General features: G+C 58.7%; 1 protein-coding gene across 1 annotated transcript; it reads right to left on the bottom strand.

The window, feature by feature from the left end:
- Positions 1-8,780: 8,780 nt before the first annotated feature.
- Positions 8,781-19,340, bottom strand: LOC122365322 (toll-like receptor 6). The gene is made up of 2 exons (XM_043336450.1): positions 15,680-19,340; positions 8,781-9,300 (listed from the first exon to the last, which is right to left on the bottom strand). The coding sequence occupies exon 1, from the start codon at positions 19,233-19,235 to the stop codon at positions 15,681-15,683; it is 3,555 nt and encodes a 1,184-aa protein (XP_043192385.1). The 5' UTR covers positions 19,236-19,340; the 3' UTR covers positions 8,781-9,300; position 15,680.
- Positions 19,341-19,683: the final 343 nt, after the last annotated feature.

Raw genomic sequence — 19,683 nt, 5'->3', positions numbered from 1 at the left:
GATACAATACCTCAGATGTCAGTCTCCAGGCCGACCGACTTAATCATCACTGATCTGTCGTGCTCCACGACATAAAAGTCGATAAGAGGTTTATTAACAAGAGGTTTTTCTTTCAGGTGGCGCAAGTGTTCCTTTGTGTGGTTTAGTTTTTGTTCGAAGATGTACGGTAGAGTGACTGTGTGAAGGTGGTTCTACAAATCGCATATGTCTTATGTTGCAGAAAATGTGATCAAATACAGTATCAAGCGTTGTGAGATAAGAATTTTGTAACATTGTCTGGCAGTAAATGTGGGAATTCCTACATTGCTGGTTGTGAGAACAATGTGGACATGGCTCATATTACATTTACGATTAATGAATGCCTCATTTATCTGCTGGCGCTTACATCAACGAGCACGTTTTAAGTTGCAGGTAAGTTGCAGGTAAGAACGTTGATTATCCTATTGTTCTCACGCTATCGCGATTTTTGTCTCTTTGAAAAGCATTGATCAGATTTCTTCAGCCCAGTAAAGCATTGTAAACAGTTACTAGAAAGCTACTGTGATTTATTTAATTTTCGTCGTGAAACAAGGGAACTGCGGACCCTGCAAAAGAGGACCGTCATTAGTTGCATGGGTAGGTGGCCAGGACAGGACATTACACTACATTTACGCCCGTCATCAGGACAACAATGCACTTTGGCCTTGTTATGCACTTTCCAATTTTTGTTTTAGCCATGCCAACCCACGTACTGTACCGATGAATCAACAACCAGCTGATTTCTAAATAATTTCCCGTGCGGGGTGAATGGTTCAGTAGGTCACTGAGTTAACCACTCGACAAACTACGTCTGATCAGGGGCGTCGACGCGTAAGGAAAACTGGTCCGACTTTTTCTCGGGGGGCCCCAGGTGTCGCGAGGGCCCCGCGAGGCGCAGTAGGGCCCCCGCGAGCCGCAGCGGGGGGCCCCCGTTGCCGCAGCAGGGGCCCCCGTGGCCGCAGCAGGGCCCCCCGAGAGCCCCAACAGGGGCCCCCGCGGCCGCAGAAGGGGACCCCGCGGGCCGCAGCAGGGCCCCGCGGTGTCTAGCAGGGCCCAGAGGCGCAGCAGGGCCCCCGCGGTCTCTAGCAGGGCCCCCCGAGCCGCAGTAGGGCCCCCGCGGTCTGCAGCAGGGGCCCCCGCGAGCCACAGCAGGGCACCGCCTAGTCGAAAAAGTGGTCCGACTAGTCGGAAAAGTCGGACCGGTGTCGACGCCCCTGCGTCTGATCAGCATCAGGTCGAGTCCGACCGTCAGAAACACGGCCTAAAAACGATCAGCCCGGCCGTCCCGGTGCGTGTCGAACAGCGTCCACCCGCGGCGTGGACGCGTGTTGGACGTGTTCGGCGCGCTGCCGCCGCTCCGGTCGGCTCCATCGGTCAATGTTTACCACTGAGGGTCGGAGGGTCGGGGTCAGCCGTCACCCGGACAGATCAGCGGCGCGCCGGCACCGATCACCCAACCGTCACCAGGTCACAATCAGCCTCAGTCGCCGGCCAGCACTGTGTCAGTAGCATGTCGCTCCAGTTGAGCTACCCGCATTGGGCGACGTAAACAACTCTCCGACGGGGATCAAAACGAACGGGTGCCGCCGGCGACCTCGGCTCGGACACCTACCGACGGGAGCGGGCGCTCGCTCGATACGGGACCACTGCTGGGGGCGGCCGGCGCTTTATCCTCCGCCACTCCTCCGGACTAGGCCAAACATTTACTTTCCAGTCAGGGCAACAAAAGGCACCATCTGCGGCCCGACTGGCTGTCATTCGGCCGGCGCAGCGGGCATACTGAGCACGCCCACAAATACCGTTTCCCAATCGGGCTCTATCTCAAGCCACAATGGTCGTGAATGTATAACCAGTCGTATTTTACACCGGTGGGTGCCGCGAGACCATGTGTTGCGTCACAGGCGCACGGCGGGGGCCGCCGTGTGCAGGACACCACCTTCGGACGCAGCTGGGGGCTGCCACTCGCCGGCGCCGACACAGGGGAGACGGGCCGAGGTGCCGCGACAGGCAGACAGGGCGGGACGCTGTCGGGCTGGGTCGGGTCGGAGGTCGAGGCGACGGGGACTTAACCCGCGCACCGACGGGGGTCTGCGCCAACTTAGTACCGACGGGGGGGGCGGATGACCGCCCCCCCTGAGATCTCGAGAACGAAGCAAGATAGCGACAAGCGGTAAACGGCATCGGATACGCACGGTCAAGATCTACAATTTTTACCAAGGTCATTTTCAGGTCAGGTCAAAGATGACGTCACAGGGGTCGAAAAAGTCAAAATGGCGGCGCTAAATATGGAGAGAGTTTTTCTCGAATAACTTTCGAATTAGTCAAGATAGGAACAAACTAAGGGCATCATCGTGATCCTTTCGTCAATCCGCATCGAATGATATATATGTTGACCTCGAAAGGTCAAGGTCAAAGGTTGACCTCAGGTCACGTGACCTCGAGGTCATCATGTATATCATTCGATGCGTCTTGACGAGCTGAACACAATGAGACCATCCACGCGTCTGTATCTTGTTCTTGTACGGAGTTATTGGCCAAAAACCTTTGGTGACCTTTGATGACGTCACATGATCTCACAGCTGCCCAACAGCAAAACAGACCTCAAGGTAGTGAAGGTTGATCGTATATGAAGTCATGTATGGTATATGGGGCCATCCCGACCCGTTTTAGTGGTAAAAACAGGGAGTTGATTTTTCCCCCATTGACTTATAATGGGGAGGTCGCGAAATTGACCTGACCTTAGGTCACCGATATCAAAATTCCGAGATATACAAATTGTAGCTACTAATGACCTAATAACATCCTGCGACTTTCAAAGGCCTCCGACATCTACTGTAGCTCTGGCACGGTGACAAAGTTGCAAAAAAGTGACTTGAGGTTGGGTCATTCAAAGTGACCTGGTGACCTGACCTTGAAAGGTAGGAGGTTCAAACTTGCACACCATGTGTAAAATTGATAAGGGAATAGTCATACCAAATTTCGCGGCGCGTTTTCCCGCTATTCGCGAAAAACCTCAGGGGGGGCGGATATCCGCCCCCCCCCCGTCGGTGCGCGGGTTAAGATTGTCTTCGGTACATGGGTGAGCCCCAGTGGAGACCTGAGGTAGACAGCGGCCCGAAGTAGCCATGTGTGAAGTGATTGAGGTCATGCTCGGATGGTGTGTGGAGGCAGAAGTGGAGACCGTGGACACGGAGCGAGCTGCCCGGATGGAGGACCACTGGTCCGTGATCCGGACCGTTGGTCCTTGGTCTCTCTTCCGGCCGGTGGCCGAGCGATCCCACAATGGTCCATTACGCCGTGATCAGCTGTGAAATTCATAATTGCTCCTCGGGTAGGGGCGTTGCGTGTTTCAATAAAAAGCGCGGATACCATCGCCAGTTCGATTAGTGGGCGATATGAGAGGCCGGTCCGACCTCGGATTTGGCAGTATTGGCAGTGGCGGTACCTTAGAAGCCGTTCCGATTTAATTTCCACGCCCCGCTGCCCAAATCCACACGGAGCGTATGCGCCGAGCCGACCCGAGCGTTATGGTAAATGGTCCATTTACCTCATAAGCAAGCTCCCTTACGCCCCAGCTAACAGCAAAACTATGTTACACCGTCAGTCCTGCCGGAATTAATGACACTCCTCTGAGATCCTGCATTAAAAAACGGTGGTTACACGCCGTGCTCGTAAAGCAGTTCTTAATAATAATCACTCCCATCACGTACTCTGATCGTACGTGCCATCAATAACTGACAGACTGCATAATATTGAGTGTGCAGCGCGCGCGCCGTGCGGCGGGACCCCGGCGGCGGCCGGCGTGAACGCCAGTTTCTCCTTCGCGGGGATCCTCATAACTCATCACCGGCTGCACGTCCAGTCGACGACCTCTTGTCACTGATTATAAACCGGATTTTATTCTGCGCCGGTGCCGTGGCTGGGACGGGTCTCGACGGGGCGTGCTTCGGCGGCTCTGTCAGGGAGTGACTGAGGTCAGGAGAATGGGATAGTCTTATGACCCTGGACAATGTGGAGCCTATGGGAGCACCTTAACCAAAAATTGTGGGTGAGCTACCGACTATTGTCTGCCCTCAACCTCTCTCTTTGACCTTCCGCCGTCTTTGGCTGACCAGTGACCATCAACGTCCACCGTCCATCGCTGACCATCGCCGTCCGACCGAGTGACCCAGACCAGGGATAGGCCGGACGCTCCGACGGGGGAGACACGCTGTTAGTGCCGCCCCGAACGACCCACTCTCTGCGGTCGCCACTTACGCCCTGCGGCGACCGCGAGGTCACGCCGGTCACGCCGGTCGCTGGCCTAATGCTGGCTGCAGGCTCGCAGTTGCGGTGTCCTGCAATTAATCTTGGCCGGCCGGCAGCCGCGCGCTGCGCCGCCTCCCAAGGACGCAGACAAATGTGTCTCCGTGTGTTCGATTGGCCTGCTGCAGCGGCGGCCGGCGGCAGCATGACCCGGCGACCCCCGAACGGCCCCCGCCGCTGTGCCGGCTCACGCCTCCGTGATGGAAACGAATGGAATCCCGCACCCAGCGCCGTCCTACAGCGCCGCGGTCAGCGGGCGGGCTGAGGTGTGTCAAACTGCTCAGAAACACTGCGCGAAGCCTACGCTGTCGACAAGACAGGAAAAAAAAAAACGATTTGATAAGATCCATTAGCCAATATTCATATTTCACGAGAACTGAATAATTACAAAGTGCATGACTGAATTCAAACTTAAAGTTAAAAGATAGCGTCGACTGGGTGAAGATAACATTGGCTCTCCAAAGAAGCTTCTTCAGTGGCTATCTGGCGTTTTCGTAAAGGTCATAGAAATCCGGTCACATGTCGGACCAGCCGACGCCCTGTCGGAGACCCGGCCTTACACGGGTTCCGTATCATTCGGGGCCTGGGCCGATGAGAGCGGACACTGTTCTCTGTGATCCTGCTTTCTCCTGTCGACACCGTCCTGCGCCCGGCTCCCTCTCAGCCATCGGCGCCCGACGCTCATTGCTATTCCAACCTGGTACCGACAGGGGCTGCGGGTCTCGGAGGGTGTGCATCCCACCGACCCTCTCAGACAGTCGGGGCCGTCAATGACAGCCGACAGCACTAGCCACTTCCGCAGGCGGCCTCCCGCGGGTCAATTGTCATGGCGGGCGCGCCGCCCGCGCCATTTCACACCCCTCGACAGACGGCGGCGACAGGCGCGCCCATATCTGGGAGAGATGACGGACGGCGCCGGCCGAGCATTTGTCTCCAATTTCATCTAACGCGCTGTGACAGAGAGCGGCAGTGGCGGCCCGGACTGCCGCCCGAACGACAGTGATAATGGGCACTGAGTGGAGCAGACTGCCGGCCGACGGAAAAGCTGAGCTTTTGGAAACATCGCTGGACGGCCTGTCTGTGGGCCGACAAATGTTGACCGACTAAACAATGGTTGAAGATGAGACACCCGGACGGGCCGCTTTGGATATCAAGAGCCTCGCAAAAAGCCACGCCCACGTCTGGTACATTATAGTTAGCGTAATTCGTATGTTACGTGAGCAGCGATATTAACGAAATTAAATATCAGCCGCAGCACATTCCTTAGGTCTGGGATCTATCTCCATCGCAGACTGCCGGGTTGTGCTGTCGAAAACCTTTCACCGGTTCCACATGGAAGTGACATCCTTTATCGCGTCATCACCACTCGGCTCCCAGATCGGTCCCGTCAGCTGGATCTCCGCTAAGAGCCGGTCGAATTTCTGGCGCCACTTTAGCCGGCTGTAAAAAGCTGTCGCAGCCCGATCCGACCGGCAGATAGGCCGAATAATCTCATTAATTATGGACTAGGCTCGTTAATAATCGAGCGGCGATGTGTGCCGCTTATCGGCCGCTGCGTGCCGAGGCTCTCGACGGGCCGAGGTGACGGGGTGAGGTTTTGTGTAGCCGCGCGGAGGATAGCGGGTCAGGAGAACACCTGCCTCCCAGTCTGCTCAGCAGGGGGCGAGGGTGTGGGGATGGATGCCGTCCGGTGAAGCCAGACAGAAATGGGCCAGGAAAACGCTATCTTGGAGACAGTACTTCGATGGCGATCAGAAGGCTTGTCTGGGTGTTCGACAGGGAAGATTTGAAGCTGGCTTCATATTTGATTGATCTGTGAGATATAGAGTGGGCGTTTTCTAGCCACCCTTGACAGGACAGTGGAGCCAGCTTGAAGGAAGGCGGAGGAGCAGCGCAGCGTCATTGGGAGCAGACACACGTCGATTAGGCACGCCCCGATCCGATCGGCGCCCAGTCAGCCGTTCCCCTGACGAGCTGACGTTTCCGTTACAAGAATAGCGGGCGGGCGCCCCATCGCGGTGGTCGTTCGTCTAAGACCAGCCCCGTCGTCGAACGAGAACGACAGGTGATACGACAGCACGACAGCACGCACATAGAGAGCTTCCTCACTCGACAACTCTCTGGCGTCAGATTTACGATTATCGGACATCCATCGTGACCGGTTGAGAAAGATCTCACTCCGGGCTGTATATCGTCTCTTCACTAACCCCTCAGCTGCCTCGGGTCTGGTAATGACACCGGAGAGCGCTGTCTGTCTCTTATCTCCACCTCCAGTGAGGGATTGTCACAGGTCAATCGCGGCCGTCATCCATCTTCGCCGACGGGTACCCGACGCTGTTCCGGGTGCGCGCGGCGGCACGTGCGCAAGCCCTGCTTTCAATCAGGGAGACGCAGTGCCGGCAGCAACCCCATCTGTCCTGGGTGGCGATCCCGCGTCAGTGGTGGCGCTAAGAGGCTTACAGGCTTACTCAATTTGGACTGACTGCGGTCGACTGGGCTCAATCGCACGTCCCATGGGTCGCGCAGGGATCAGATGTGACGGGAGGTGGCCCGGAGCCGACGTCATCATCCTCCCGGCTGTTTGTCAGTAGAAGAACTGGTACAGGTAGAGTAGAGGTGAAGTCTCGTCGCTAAGTGTGGTATAACTTGATAGAGTGAAGTTTCACTCTCTCAGATATGGCGACTCAGATCTCAGGATATGACGAGGCCTAAGAGGATATATCTGGGATGGGACTGGGAGCAATCGGTGTCCCGAGAAGTCTATATCCAGGCACCTTCTAATGGCGATCCGAGTGAACCCTGCTCCAAGAAATGCAGCTGACTCGATGCAGCCTCGAGCTAAATGTTTATTTGTGTTCAGCCTTCCTGATCGGAGATGGGCGTGCAAAATTCTGCTGATTCTGTCCGCACTGATCCCAGTACCCAAACATCGAAATCAGGAGAAATGTGTTTGGTTGCGTGTTTTGGCATCTAACAGATGTCGGCGATTATCTGCGGCGCGCGGCGCGCGGAGGCAGTGTCGCCCTCTCCTCGGGTGGCGACGATATCGATCCGGACAGTCGCATACTGCCGCTCGGACGTTATCCCACCGAGCTCCGGTTACCTGAGCGCGTCTCCGGCGGGCTCCTGCTGACCGACGACAGAGCTAGTGAGGCGTCTTCTCGCCACACCGACCCCATCCGTTTTTCAAATTGGATTACGTCGCGGTCACGCACTCGAGGCCGATCGCCGCGCCGGCGCGCCGTCCAAAATTACCGGCCACTGACGGTTACCGGACATTACCGGGTATTACTGGGGACAGAGGCAGATAACCAGCTCGGTCACGAACTGCTCCGGTATCGCAGACAGCGGCCTGAAGGCGACTGCTGGAGGTCTCTGTGAGGACTGCGACAGCGGCGGCGGCGGCGGCATAAGTCGGCGGCGAGCGGCCGCGGCGCTGACGACACCATCGCCACATTTGGAGAGGTATGTGTGTTCGGTCGGCGATTGCCGTGCGGCTGTTGTATAAGGCTCGTGAGTCACCAGGATATGGCGTGGTGTCGCAGCAGAGGACGCGGCATCGACACACGTTTAGCGTGAGACCGATGCAGGAGTGGCGCCCTGGTCTGACACGAGACCTACACGATCGTCAGACAGCGACTGTCGTGCCGGCGCGGCCGTGTTTCACGGAGATTATCAAGTCGCGGTACGGAGGAAGGAGTGTTTGTAGGTGTGACAAAACGTGAGGACATGACATATTTCCTTACAGGCGCTGTGCAAACAACACTCGGTTGGCTAAATCCGGAAGCCAAACAAGGTGCAAAAACACGTGCCGTTGAGTGTGCAGAGTTTCGCGTTTTACGTCTCCATTTCTATTGTCAATGGTGTGCGCTGAGTCTGACGTCTCGCTCCGAGGCACGCCCGGATCGGTGTCTCGTTGCACTGCTACAGGTGCTTCCTTATCCTTTCGTAAGCGGCGAACTGCACGCTCAAACGGCTCAGCTGTCAGTTATGCTATTCTCTTTCCGCCCATCCACAGCAGAACAAACGGCCGCGTCGCTCCCATCCCTGCTCACCCTCCCGTTCCCTCGAAGACCGAACCTCTCCCCTCCGCAGGTGCCACCTCGCCGTCCGGACCGAGTGTCACGCTGCACGCGGCGGGTGTGAGCGCCCCGACCACCTGGTGCGCTCGGCGGCTCGTCCGGTCCGCGGCACCTTCCCGAGCTCGGCGCCGCGCCGCCGACCGCCCCTGACAGCTGTATTCAGGGCGCATGACGGCCCCTGCACGGCAGCCGGAGCCACAATGGCCGCTGAGGTGTCCCGGTGTCATGGCCGCCAGTCAGATAGCGACGGCAAGGTGTCAACCGCGTCTTGGTGTGTCAGTTGGTATGCGACTGGCTCGAACTTCTGATTTGGGCCATCTCCGGTGGGTGGGCGTTGTGGTATGACAGCACAAATGCGGACTCCAAAGTCATCGCTCACTTGTTTGATACCTATATTTCGATACATATCACAGAATATATTTACACTGATACAGGACCGCATGAGTGACTAGAATCATAGAAACACGCGGGCGCACATCGAGCATCACGATTGGAATAGGCTAGCTGCTGGAGCCACCCCATCACGGCGCAGCAACGGAACATTTCACCATTTCAACGGACCAGCATGACAGCATCCGCTTCCACTTAATCACCGGACGCAACCAGACACGAAGCGGTCCACAGTCGCCGAGAGTTCGTCCCTCACTGTTACGGCGAGTCGCAGGCCGTCCCTGAGATTCCTGTTCAAAGTGAACCAGTCGATGATCGTACTAATGCGGTCATTTTGATTGGAGCGCGTGCGTTGTGTTGACGAGTTCTTGCATAGCGCCGGTGACTGTCGTGCTGTGTCCAGGTTCCGCAGGCCCGCGCTGGGCCGGTCGAACGTGTCGCCGCCTCCCTCCGTGGTATCACAGATCGCAGCTGCTGCTGCTGCTGCCTCGGTCCCCGCCCGCACCTGCAACAGAGACGCGCCGTGTCACAAACGAGCCACACCGGATGGCCGCTACAAACGAGGCAACAGCACACGTCAGGGCCCTTCCCTGCACACCCGGTCCCGCATCGCTTAATAACCCATAAAACGCAGACATCCAGATCGGCGCGGCAGCCCCGGGCAGAACAAAGACCAGAAACGAGCCGGCGCGTCCGCCGCTGAACGCCGCGAGACCACTGAACGAGCGCCATTACTTGGCGCCGAGCTCCTTCGCACCGAGCTAATGAATCATGTAATGTCGGGGTGCAGCCGGCGGGTGAAGGTTCATACGGCCGTCTCGTTAGGAAGGGCGCGCGGCCGCCGGCGCCGCGGTCCAGATTGCAGCCTGCACGGATGAGTGGGCGCACCCTCCGCGGCGCGGCCGACCACCGCCCTCAGCCGGCCGCCGCCGCCCCGCGCCGCCGCCGACGACTTGATCGACGAGAGCTGGGTGGCGCGGCTGGTTCGCTCGACCAACTTTGGGCCAGAACTCGGCAGCGACAGCGGCATAATGAGCCACCGATCGGCGGCAATAACAGCGCGGTGGTGCGCCGCCACCGCCGCCCCCCCCCCCCCCGCGCCGTTAACGGCAGCGCTGGTGATACACGCGTGGAGGCTGGCTGGAAAATACCAGATCCGCTCTGAGTTGGGGTGCTACAGGCTCTGAGTTGGGGTGTTACCTCGCGGCAGGGTGCCGAGAGCGGCGGGTCTGACCTCCGAGTGACCCGAGTGCAGAGGCGCGGCCCGGCGGCGGCGGCGCTGTCGGCGGTCACAGCTGCAGACCCGGCAATGCTCGACACCCCACCGATACCCCGCCAACAGACCGCTGCCTGACTGGGAATGACGCTTCCCGAGAAACGCCGTAATGGCGGGGTGCGTCGCAGCCGCAGTGCAGGGTACCGTACAATGAGAGCCTCGGGTGCACAGAACGGACACACTGAAGGGCCTGACGTGTATTGAGCAGAGGCGACTGCGCCTGCAGCTTCGCTTGAATGCCTTGCAGTGCGCGCACAGTAGCGGTGGCGTGGTCTCTGAAAATGCCTGCTGTCAAACCCTCAGACAGACGAACAGAGGCGTTCGGCGGCAGCGTGCATCTCACGGCCTCACTGCAAGACGTTTAGCAGCGGCCTCTCTGAGACACCCATCTGTGGCGTGCCCGGCTCGTGACAGCTCGGCCGGCGACTGCACTGAACGACAGCACTCGACCAACATGGCAGAGCGTCGCCGCAGCGGGTCGCTCCATATGTCGCAGCTCACACTGACACGGAGCGCGCTGTGATGTCGCCGCGACTGGCGCCCTGCCAGCCGCGCCGCGCGGTGGGCGTCCTCGGGGCGCGCGGCGGGCGTCCGCCGTGCAGCCGGGACGCCCGCGGCAGCTCGGGGCGCCGGCCGAGCTCGCGGCCGGCCACCGCTCGCTGCGATGGATATTAGTCGACGCATAAACGTCCCGTAACTCGCTGGCGATGGTCCGAACAAAGCAGGCCACAGCCGCCGGGCCGGCGCCGCAGCGGTGCGCCGATTGTTCTGCCGCGCGCTCTGATACCCGCCCCGGCGAGCAGCGGCCTCTGGCAAAGTGGAGATTCACACAAGGTACGGCCACGGGTGGGAGGAATTCGCGCATTTAACGCAGACAGAGAGCAGGTATTTGCACAAATTTGCAGACAAAATGAAGGAACTCACGCGCAGCTTTACTGTTTTAGCCGGATGAGCAGCTTTACGAACTACAAACTATGTATAGCGGGACTGGAATGGCCTGGCGCAAAGCCGGAGCGGATTTAGTCGAGCCCGGAGAGCGGCGGTATTCGGTTCGGGCTGTGTGATTCCGTTGTAACGGACGGCTCCAATTCTGTGCCGATGGGGCCGGCCGACAATGCGGGCGGCGAATTGGAAATGACCGGCACGGCGCTCGCTCGCTCTACATCTGTCGATACTGGGCCGGCGCCGGATGGACGGCGGACGGGTGCGTGCTGAGACCAGCGCGACCCGACCACACAAAAACGCGCGCACGTCTCATTATCATCTCTCAGGTGTGAAAACCGGCAGTCCGGCGTCGAAAAATTCGGAAAATCACACTCTCCTCTCATTAGCCCGTTTCCTTGCGTTCATTTTTACTGAAGTTCAGAGACAAAAACAGGGCACCGTGACCCTCATTATCCTCATTACAATTAACCCGCGTTTTCCGAGTGGGATTTTTTGCCCCGATGCAGCGACGGGTGACCATCTGATTACCGGGGGCACTTTGGCACCCATAATTTCTGTTTGCCACGCCAGCCGGGGCGCTCTGGCTTTGGTCAGCTGGGCCCGGTGCGCGGCAGGTGAGTCCAAGTCGAGCCGGCGCCGGACGCGGCTAATTGGCCCGGGCGCGGGCATGGCCCCGGCTCACGCACGCTCACACCGCACCATTACCGATGCCATGCATGTAACTGGGGGCGGGCCCGGGTGTCCTCGAGGTAAACAGACGTCAGGCGACTGCGGGACCTCCGGCTACCGGCGGCGGCCGCGGCGAGCTCCACTCGGGCCGTCGGCGTCCAATCATGGTACGGCCCGGTCGGCGGCCGCCGGGGGCACCGCGGGCTATTTTCTCGGCCACAGTGGCACAGGCGGAGCGACGATATTACTGGGACCTATTCTCAGGGCGTCCGCCCTGGAGAAATGACGGCACACGCACGGCCTGTCTCCGCCGAGCGGCGGCCGCCCCGCTCAGACGGCCCGCTGACGGCGCCGACGATTGATATTCACGACGTAGCAGATTTTCGGGGGTGGGGAGCGTTGTTCCGGCTGCCATCACGCGCTGTCTACGGCGACGGCAGCGATTGGGGAGCGCTCCGCGCCGCAATATATTGAAACAACGAGCTTCGTAACCGTCGCAGCCGGGCCCATTACGGCGTCCCAACAGCGGCCACCTCGCGGGGCCGAATTTTCCGCGTCGGCCGATACCGCGGATGATGCGAAATAAAGACGGATGGCCACGCCGTGCGCGGGATCAATGCAATGAATAAAAGATGCACCGGAGCGGTACCACCGCGCGCGGCGCGCACCCCAGATTTAGCTTCCCTCGTGCCACCTCCGCGGTCCTCCCTTCCCGACATCCGCGCGCATATCCTCCGCGCATTGCTCGGGCCGCTGCGCTGCCTCCCCAATCACGCCACCAACGCGGCCGCCGGCACGCGACGGTCGCCTGCCGGAGACGGCCCGACCGAGCCCGGGGAGGCCAGTAATTAATGTCGTTACACACCGGCGGTCGACGTCAGAGCAAGCGGCGGCGCCTGTCGGGCCTCTGTGGAGCTCCGACGCCGGCGGGCATCATTAGATCGAGCTTTAATTGAATCGCGCTTCGACGGCGCCGACAGCGTGGCGGCGCGGAGCGGCCGGCGACGGCGACGGAAGCCGCCCCACACGAGCCGGCGACGGAGCGACGCGGCCGCGGAAGAGGCGCGTCGGCGGCATTTGTGACGACACAAAGCTCGGTCACGCGCCACGAGCGCTCCCACAGGACCATAGCGGAGGACGTCAGGGCTCAGGACGGCCAGGGGAGGACATCAGGGCTCAGGACGGCCAGAGGAAGACCCCAGAGTACTGAGAGGAACAGTTGAGTCAGGAGTAGGAAGTTCGGCGTATTATGAAGGTAATTCATCAAAGCGGGGCAGCTCATTTAGCTCGAGTGCTATTTTGAAATGTTTTACCCGCTCATAAGGTTCCAAAATATCTTCAAGAATGTTACTTGCCGGAGATGGAGCCCTGCATCATTAACCTTTAGCCTCGGAACGCTGATGGTCCGGCTCGATCCCTATCGATTCTGAAATTCCGGCATGTCCGCGGCATTTTCGTCACCTCTGGAGCCTTGCTGAGGGCGGGCTTACAGTAACGATCGCGGGGGCTTATCAGGAGGCGCCGGCGATGGACGGGTGTCGGGGCGTCCGTGTCGGCCGCGGCACATGGACCGGAATGGCCGGACGCTGCTGATGGCAGGCGCTGTTAATGGCCGGGAACGGGCCACTTTCAACTGCGAGCAACGCCGCCGCCGTCGGAAACCGGCCCGCTGTCTGTGTTTGCGACCAATGGTAACGGTGCAGTACGGTAAAATTCGTGATGCTAGAGAAACAATGCTCATCCACCAGTGTTTACTCTTGAGGATTTGCTTGTTTCCTTTTAATACAGTTTTGACTGCCATAGAAGCTGTTTTGAACGTTCTGGGTAGAATGGTTTGAAAAGTGGCCGAGAGGAGAGAGGAAGATAGAGACGGGATGCCTATGCGTGAGCGTCAAAATAGCGTCCCACGCCGACCTGACGTCTTTTCTCCGGGCTCGCTCGGCAGCTGCGGCCGAGGTGCGTGGTAAACAAAGTGGGACATCATGCTGGAAGCTCGTTTGCATTCATTTCTTGGCGAGATAAAGCCTGGCAGACGTCGACGCGCAACCGCTCGAGATGCGAACATTACTCTCCGGGGAGAGAAATGGCCGTGTCTGGGACATTTCTGGCAAGGTCGGACTAAAACAGGTCTGAATGAGAACAGATGGGCGTGCTAAGCAATTCAGACTCTTCGCACCCGTGGCGGGACGAACGCACGAATAGAGCGTTGGATGAGATGATTATTGCAGTATGATGGGAATGGTGGAGGCGTGGATGGCCAAAACTGCAATTTCCGAATAATTAATAATTTGGGAAGGGGTGAAATTGTTTTTGCAGCCGCATTGAAAAGCTTTTACGCAATGGAAGATCAGTACCTACTGCAGCATGAGTAACGATAAAGCGTGTTTCCTGATGCTCACACCACATTTGGCTGGGCTCGTTCTTTCAGCGAGCCGTCAAGATTACTGAAGGCTTTTCCAGATGAACTCATAATGGAAACCAAGGAAAATCCTGCATCCAATCGTCTCGGGCATATTTGCGTCATCCTGTCCACAGCTGTGATTGATGTCTTGATGTTGTATTGGAGCCCACGCCCGTCCTAACATGTGCGCTTTGCACAAATGGGGCCGACGTAAGCCTTTCAGAATGCCGACCGGTGTGTAGTTCTAATGGTCGGCAGCCTATAAACGTTTAACTCGCTGCTGGCCGTAATTGCGGTATTCTGCAAAATACGGACGATTGATGACGTCATCCGCAGAGGGAGTCCATTATTACCGAGCGCCGCTGCAGACCGCGATTCAAATGCAAAACCCTCATCGGTAATACGCTAAAGGCGGTCGAGCTGACATGCCAAATGCGGCCCATAAATGGTTTGCGCCGTGAGCACAGCAGTGGCGAACAAGCAGAAAGCGGTGCATCTTCAGACGAATCTGCACCCTCGCTCATAGGGTGCACACATTTACAGGTGTCACGCAAAGCTCGCATGAGCTGATATGTCAACCCACTTGATGGATGAGCTACGAGCATGACACAATGACTCAAATCTAGCCTTGGCTCACTTTTTATATGCATGACTACAAGTATCACCACACAGGCAGAACGAATAGGTTTAAAGGAAATAGTTCACTTTCACGATTTTTTTTTTGGCAACAATTTATTATTTTTTATGTTCAAAATAATCAGCAAGGAAAATAAAACCTTTTTATAACAAAAGATTTTTTTTCTATATTTTGATATAGGAAGAACTTCTCAGTTTTTGTAAGGCACACGCGATCCAGTATGAAAAGAGCATGGGTCCCGAAAATTCTTCAGAAACAGAGAAATTATCGCAGCCACCGGCATTTGGGCGATCTGCTCGATCTGATAATGTTCCCCTGAATGTCCTAATTGATCAGTACGAGAATTTCTCTAGAGTTCTCGTAGATAATTTCTCTAGTTTCTGAAGAATTTTCGGGACCCATGCTCTTTTCATACTGGATGGAAATATATGCAAGGCACACATCCTCAACGCAAGACACCTTTTTCGGCACGAGAAATAGAATATCTTTGCCTAGGGTGATCGTTGGGCTGTAAAAGCTCCTGATTTATGCTCGTCTCAGCCCAAGCTACGGAACTGCTATTCCAGTTCAAAACCCATGTTAAAAAGTGAACTTTTTCCTTTAAGTAGAATTTGTAGGCAACGAATGCTACTTTTCAGTGAGCGGATTCGACTATTGTCTGCGGATAAAATCGGACAGAGGCCACTGACTGCCAAAGGCCGGTCATTGTTTCCAGCAATCAGTTGGTGGGGGTGGATGATGCGTTAGGACACGCGGCGTCATAAAACTCTAATGACCAAGATTGCCCCATCGCGTGAGTCCACGTTAAACGGCTACACAGTGGGGGCACACGGCCGGGGGCCATTGTTGAATAATGAGTATTGCCGTCCATAACCCTGTGTTGAATATAGCGCAACGGACGTTTATCATAAATGATACAGTCATAGGGAGGGGTGAGGGATTCAAACAGCGCTTACCTTATCCCCATAGTGTCTCCATTGTGCTGGGACTGCGCTGGAAGTATTTCGCCTCGTCGATCTCGGAATAGTGTGAGACAGAGCGCAGGCCCCGCATGTTGTTCTTAACGTCCGGCATAGAGAAGCGCAGCTTGTCCCAGAACAGTTTGTCGTCCCAGCTGATGCACGTGTTGGTCTTGAGGTAGAGCCGCAGGTCGGGGTCCAGGTCGCGCTGCGGCACGTCCCCCAGAAGGATCACTATGAGCCGCTTCTGGCGGTCCTTGAGCACCTCGTGGTGCGCCGACTTGAACTGGAAACGGCACCACTCGTTCTCGATAAAGTTCCTCGAGAGCACCATGATGGTGCGCCGGCTCGACTCGACCGCCTCGACGATGGTGTCTGCCAGGTAGGCGCTGTGCGCAAAGTCGCGGTAGTGCAGCGCCAGCCGGTACGGCGGCTCGCCGTGCTCTAGCTTGGGCGCCAGCACGTGCTGCACGAACGCCTTGTCGCGCTCGCTGTAGCTGACGAACGCGTCAAACAGCCGCTCCTGCTCCTCGTCCAGCGCCGAGCGGTAGCAGACGCGCACGCCGCAGCGCGAGTAGATCCAGACGCGCAGCTCGGCGCGGTAGGCGAACACGACGGCCGTCAGGGCGGCGAGCAGCAGCAGCACGACGGCGGCGCTGACCAGCAGCGGCAGGTAGTCGGCCACCCCCTCGCCCGGCACCGTCCGACGAGACGGACGCTCGTAGCACGTCTCGTTGCTGCCGTAGATCGCTCGCGCCTCGGCGTCTCCCTCGAACCGGCACACCAGCGAGCTGAAGTCTACCACCTTCTTGGCGTTGGCGGTCAGCCAGCCCTGGAAGCGGCGCAGGTAGTCGCACGCACAGGTCCAGGCGTTGTCAGTGAGGCCGATCTCCACCAAGTAGGGGTTCTTCTCCAGCTCCCACACGGAGAAGTCCTCCAGCTGATTGCCGTCCAGGCGAAGGACCTCCAGCTGTCGCAGAGGTTCGAACGTGTTGTTCTGAACGTGCGTCAGCTGGTTGTCCTGCAGGTAGAGCTCTCGCAGTCGATCCAGACCGACGAACTCCTGACCATTGAACTCGGTGACCAGGTTCGACTCCAGGTGCAGGGTGGTGAGCTGTGTCAAACCGGCGAACGTCTGGTTGTGGAGGAACTCAATCTTGGAGCTGTTCAAGTACAGCACCTTCATGTTCTTCCTGCCCAGGAACGTCAGGCCAGACAGGTTTTTGAAGTTGTTGCCGTCCAGGTAGACCTCTGTGGCGTCCATCGGCAGGCGGCCGGGGATCTCCTCGAAGTTGTTGTTGGAGCAGTCGATGATGTTGGAAGACCAGGACTGGTCGTGATAGCAGCGGCACCCGGCCGGACACGTCATCTCGCAGTCGCAGGCGTCAAAGTCGCAGCAGTGACAGGTGGTGAAGCAGTGCGTTTGGTACGGACACAGGAACATGGAGGCGTCAGCGTCCACCAGCGGCACGTAGCTGCGGCCGCGGTTGTAGATGAGACGGCAGTAGATGCTCTCCAGATCCATGATGCGGGGGTAGTGGTTGTAGTGGTTGATTTTGTTATATCTCTGCAGCCATTCCAGCGTACAGTCACAGATGAATGGATTTCCACCGATGTAGAATTTGGGCATGCTCTGCGTCTCATTGGGCATATTTAACCTCAGCGCGTTCAAATCCATTCGGGTGATCTGATTCGCGAAGAGGTCAACCCGTGAGAGATTTGACATCAAGAAGAAGGTGTAATGCTCAACGGAAGTTATGAGATTGTCGTTTACAGAAAGAAGCTCAGCACTTTTCGGCAGGTTCTTCGCACTCAGGGACGTCAGACGGTTGAAGCTGACGTCCAGATTCCGGATGGACATCTGGTCTGCGATGTCGTCGCGGTTGCTCAGCTCGGTGATCTCGTTCCGGTGGAGATCCAGCCAGACGAGACCGCGCGGCACCGACGCGTAGTCGAAGCGGGCGATGCTGTTGTCGCTGACGTTGAGCCAGCGCAGCCGCGACAGGCCGGCGAACAGGCCGTCGATCTGCGTCAGCTGGTTGGCGTCCAGCCGGACGGCTTCCAGGGCGCCGCTCGACTCGAACGCGCCCGGCTCCACGCGCTGGATCCGGTTTCCGGACAGGTTCAGGATGCGCACGTGCGGGAGGGCGCGCAGCATGTCGTGCGTCACCTCGGTGAGCACGTTACCCTCGAGCCGGAGGCTGAAGAGCTGCTGCATGCCGGCGAGCTGGGCGCCGCCCACTGCCGAGATGTAGTTGTTGCCCAGGTCCAGCACCTTCAGCAGCTGCAGTTCACTCACCGCCTCCGGCACCTGCGTCAGCCGGTTGTCGCTCAGCGAGAGCTCCTGCAGGCTGCTGGCGTTGCTGAAGGCCGATGGGTGGACGTAGTCGATGATGTTGGTGTCCAGAGATAGCGTGTTCAGCACGAAGAGCCCGTTGAGGCTGAGCGGTCCGATCCTGTGCAGTTTGTTGTGGGACAGGCCGAGTGTGTGCAGGTTGGAGAGCGCCTCGAACGCATTGGGCGCCACGTCGTCGATCTGGTTGTGGTGCAGCTGCAGACTCTGCAGGCTGTACAAACCGGCGAACACGGACGCGTCGATCTGGCCGAGCCGGTTGTGCGCCAGGTCGAGTACCAGCAGCCGCTTGAGGCCGGCGAACGTCTCCGAGTTGATCCAGGTAGCGCTGAAGCGGTTGCCGGCCAGCTCGAGCACCAGCAGCCGCTGCAGCCCGCGTAGCAGCGCCGCTGGTAGCTGCGACAGCCGGTTGCGCGCCAGCCGCAGCTCGGCGAGCCGCGGGGTGGGCTGCAGCAGCTCGGCCGGCGTCGTGCTCAGCGCGTTGTCCGACAGGTCGAGCTTCTGCAGCGTCGGCAGGCCGGACAGTGCCCCGGCCTCGAGGAGCTCCAGGGCGTTGTGGCTCACCGATAACTCTGTGAGCGCCGGCAGTGCCGCCAGCGCGCCGCTCGGCAGGGCCGTCACCTGGTTGTGACTGAGGTCGAGCGAGACCAGGTCCGGCAGATGGCAGCCGGCCGTCAGACCGAGCTCGGCCACCTCCTGGAGCCGGTTGTGCGACACATTGAGCCTCTGCAGGCCGGGGAGCGAGCAGAGCAGACCGACCGGGAGCTCCGTCAGCCGGCTGTGGCTCAGCTCGAGCTGCTGGAGGGCGCCTAGCCCGTGCAGCGCGCTGTCGGCCACCACCAGACCGACCGAGTCGCTGAAGGTGCGCACCGTCAGCGAGCGCAGCCGCGTCAGCTCGGCCAGCGCGGCCGGCAGCTCCGCCAGCCGGCACCGCTCCAGCGTCAGCTCGGTGAGCGCCTCCAGACCGGAGAGCGTGCCGTTGGTGATGAAGCTCTCCTCCTCCGAGCTGCTGCAGCGCACCGTCAGCGAGGTCACCGGCGCGGCGGCCACCGCGGCCTCCTCCGACAGCCGGTCCATCAGTCCCAGCGTGCGCGGCTCACAGAGCACATGTCCCGGCCGCGTCCGGTCGGTCCTCTCACAGTCCGGGACGGCCGCTGCCGCCGCGGCCAGCGCCACGAGCAGCGCCCACAGACGCGTCATCGCTGGTCTCTCACCGACACCGTCTCTCACCACATTGGTGTGCGTCTCTCACTCGCTCTCACTGTCGGCAGTCGGTGTACGGACACGGCGGTGGCACGTCCTCCCCTCGCCGCGTCTCTCCGAGAACTGGCGGCCGGCGGCGGCTCGGTGCCGGCCGCTAACACTACGCTGCAGTCTCCGCCGGCGGCGGGTGGAATGCGCCGACTGACTCCCGCCGCCGCCGACAGGTGGCAGGCGCAGCGGTCAGGAATCGTGAGGAGTTCCTGTACCGGGCGACTGAGTGTCTCTTGAGCCGGTCGTTTGCAGAATGACGTGAGCAGAAGAGCTGACCCCGGTATGCCGACCGGCTGAGGATGTGAGCGCGTCATCACGTGGCTGGAAACCGTGACGGACCACATTTGGCCAGCGGACAACTCGTCGTCGACGCCATTCACCGTGAAAACGTTAC

This window comes from Amphibalanus amphitrite, unplaced genomic scaffold, assembly GCF_019059575.1.
Source record: "Amphibalanus amphitrite isolate SeventyFive unplaced genomic scaffold, NRLGWU_Aamphi_draft 000730F_arrow, whole genome shotgun sequence".
Classification (NCBI taxonomy): Eukaryota; Metazoa; Arthropoda; class Thecostraca; order Balanomorpha; family Balanidae; genus Amphibalanus; species Amphibalanus amphitrite.
This window is presented reverse-complemented; position numbering and strand designations above follow the sequence as displayed.

Coding starts and splice junctions, on each gene's coding strand:
- LOC122365322 (XM_043336450.1), bottom strand. CDS start 19,235: ATGACGCGTCTGTGGGCGCTGCTCGTGGCGCTGGCCGCGGCGGCAGCG.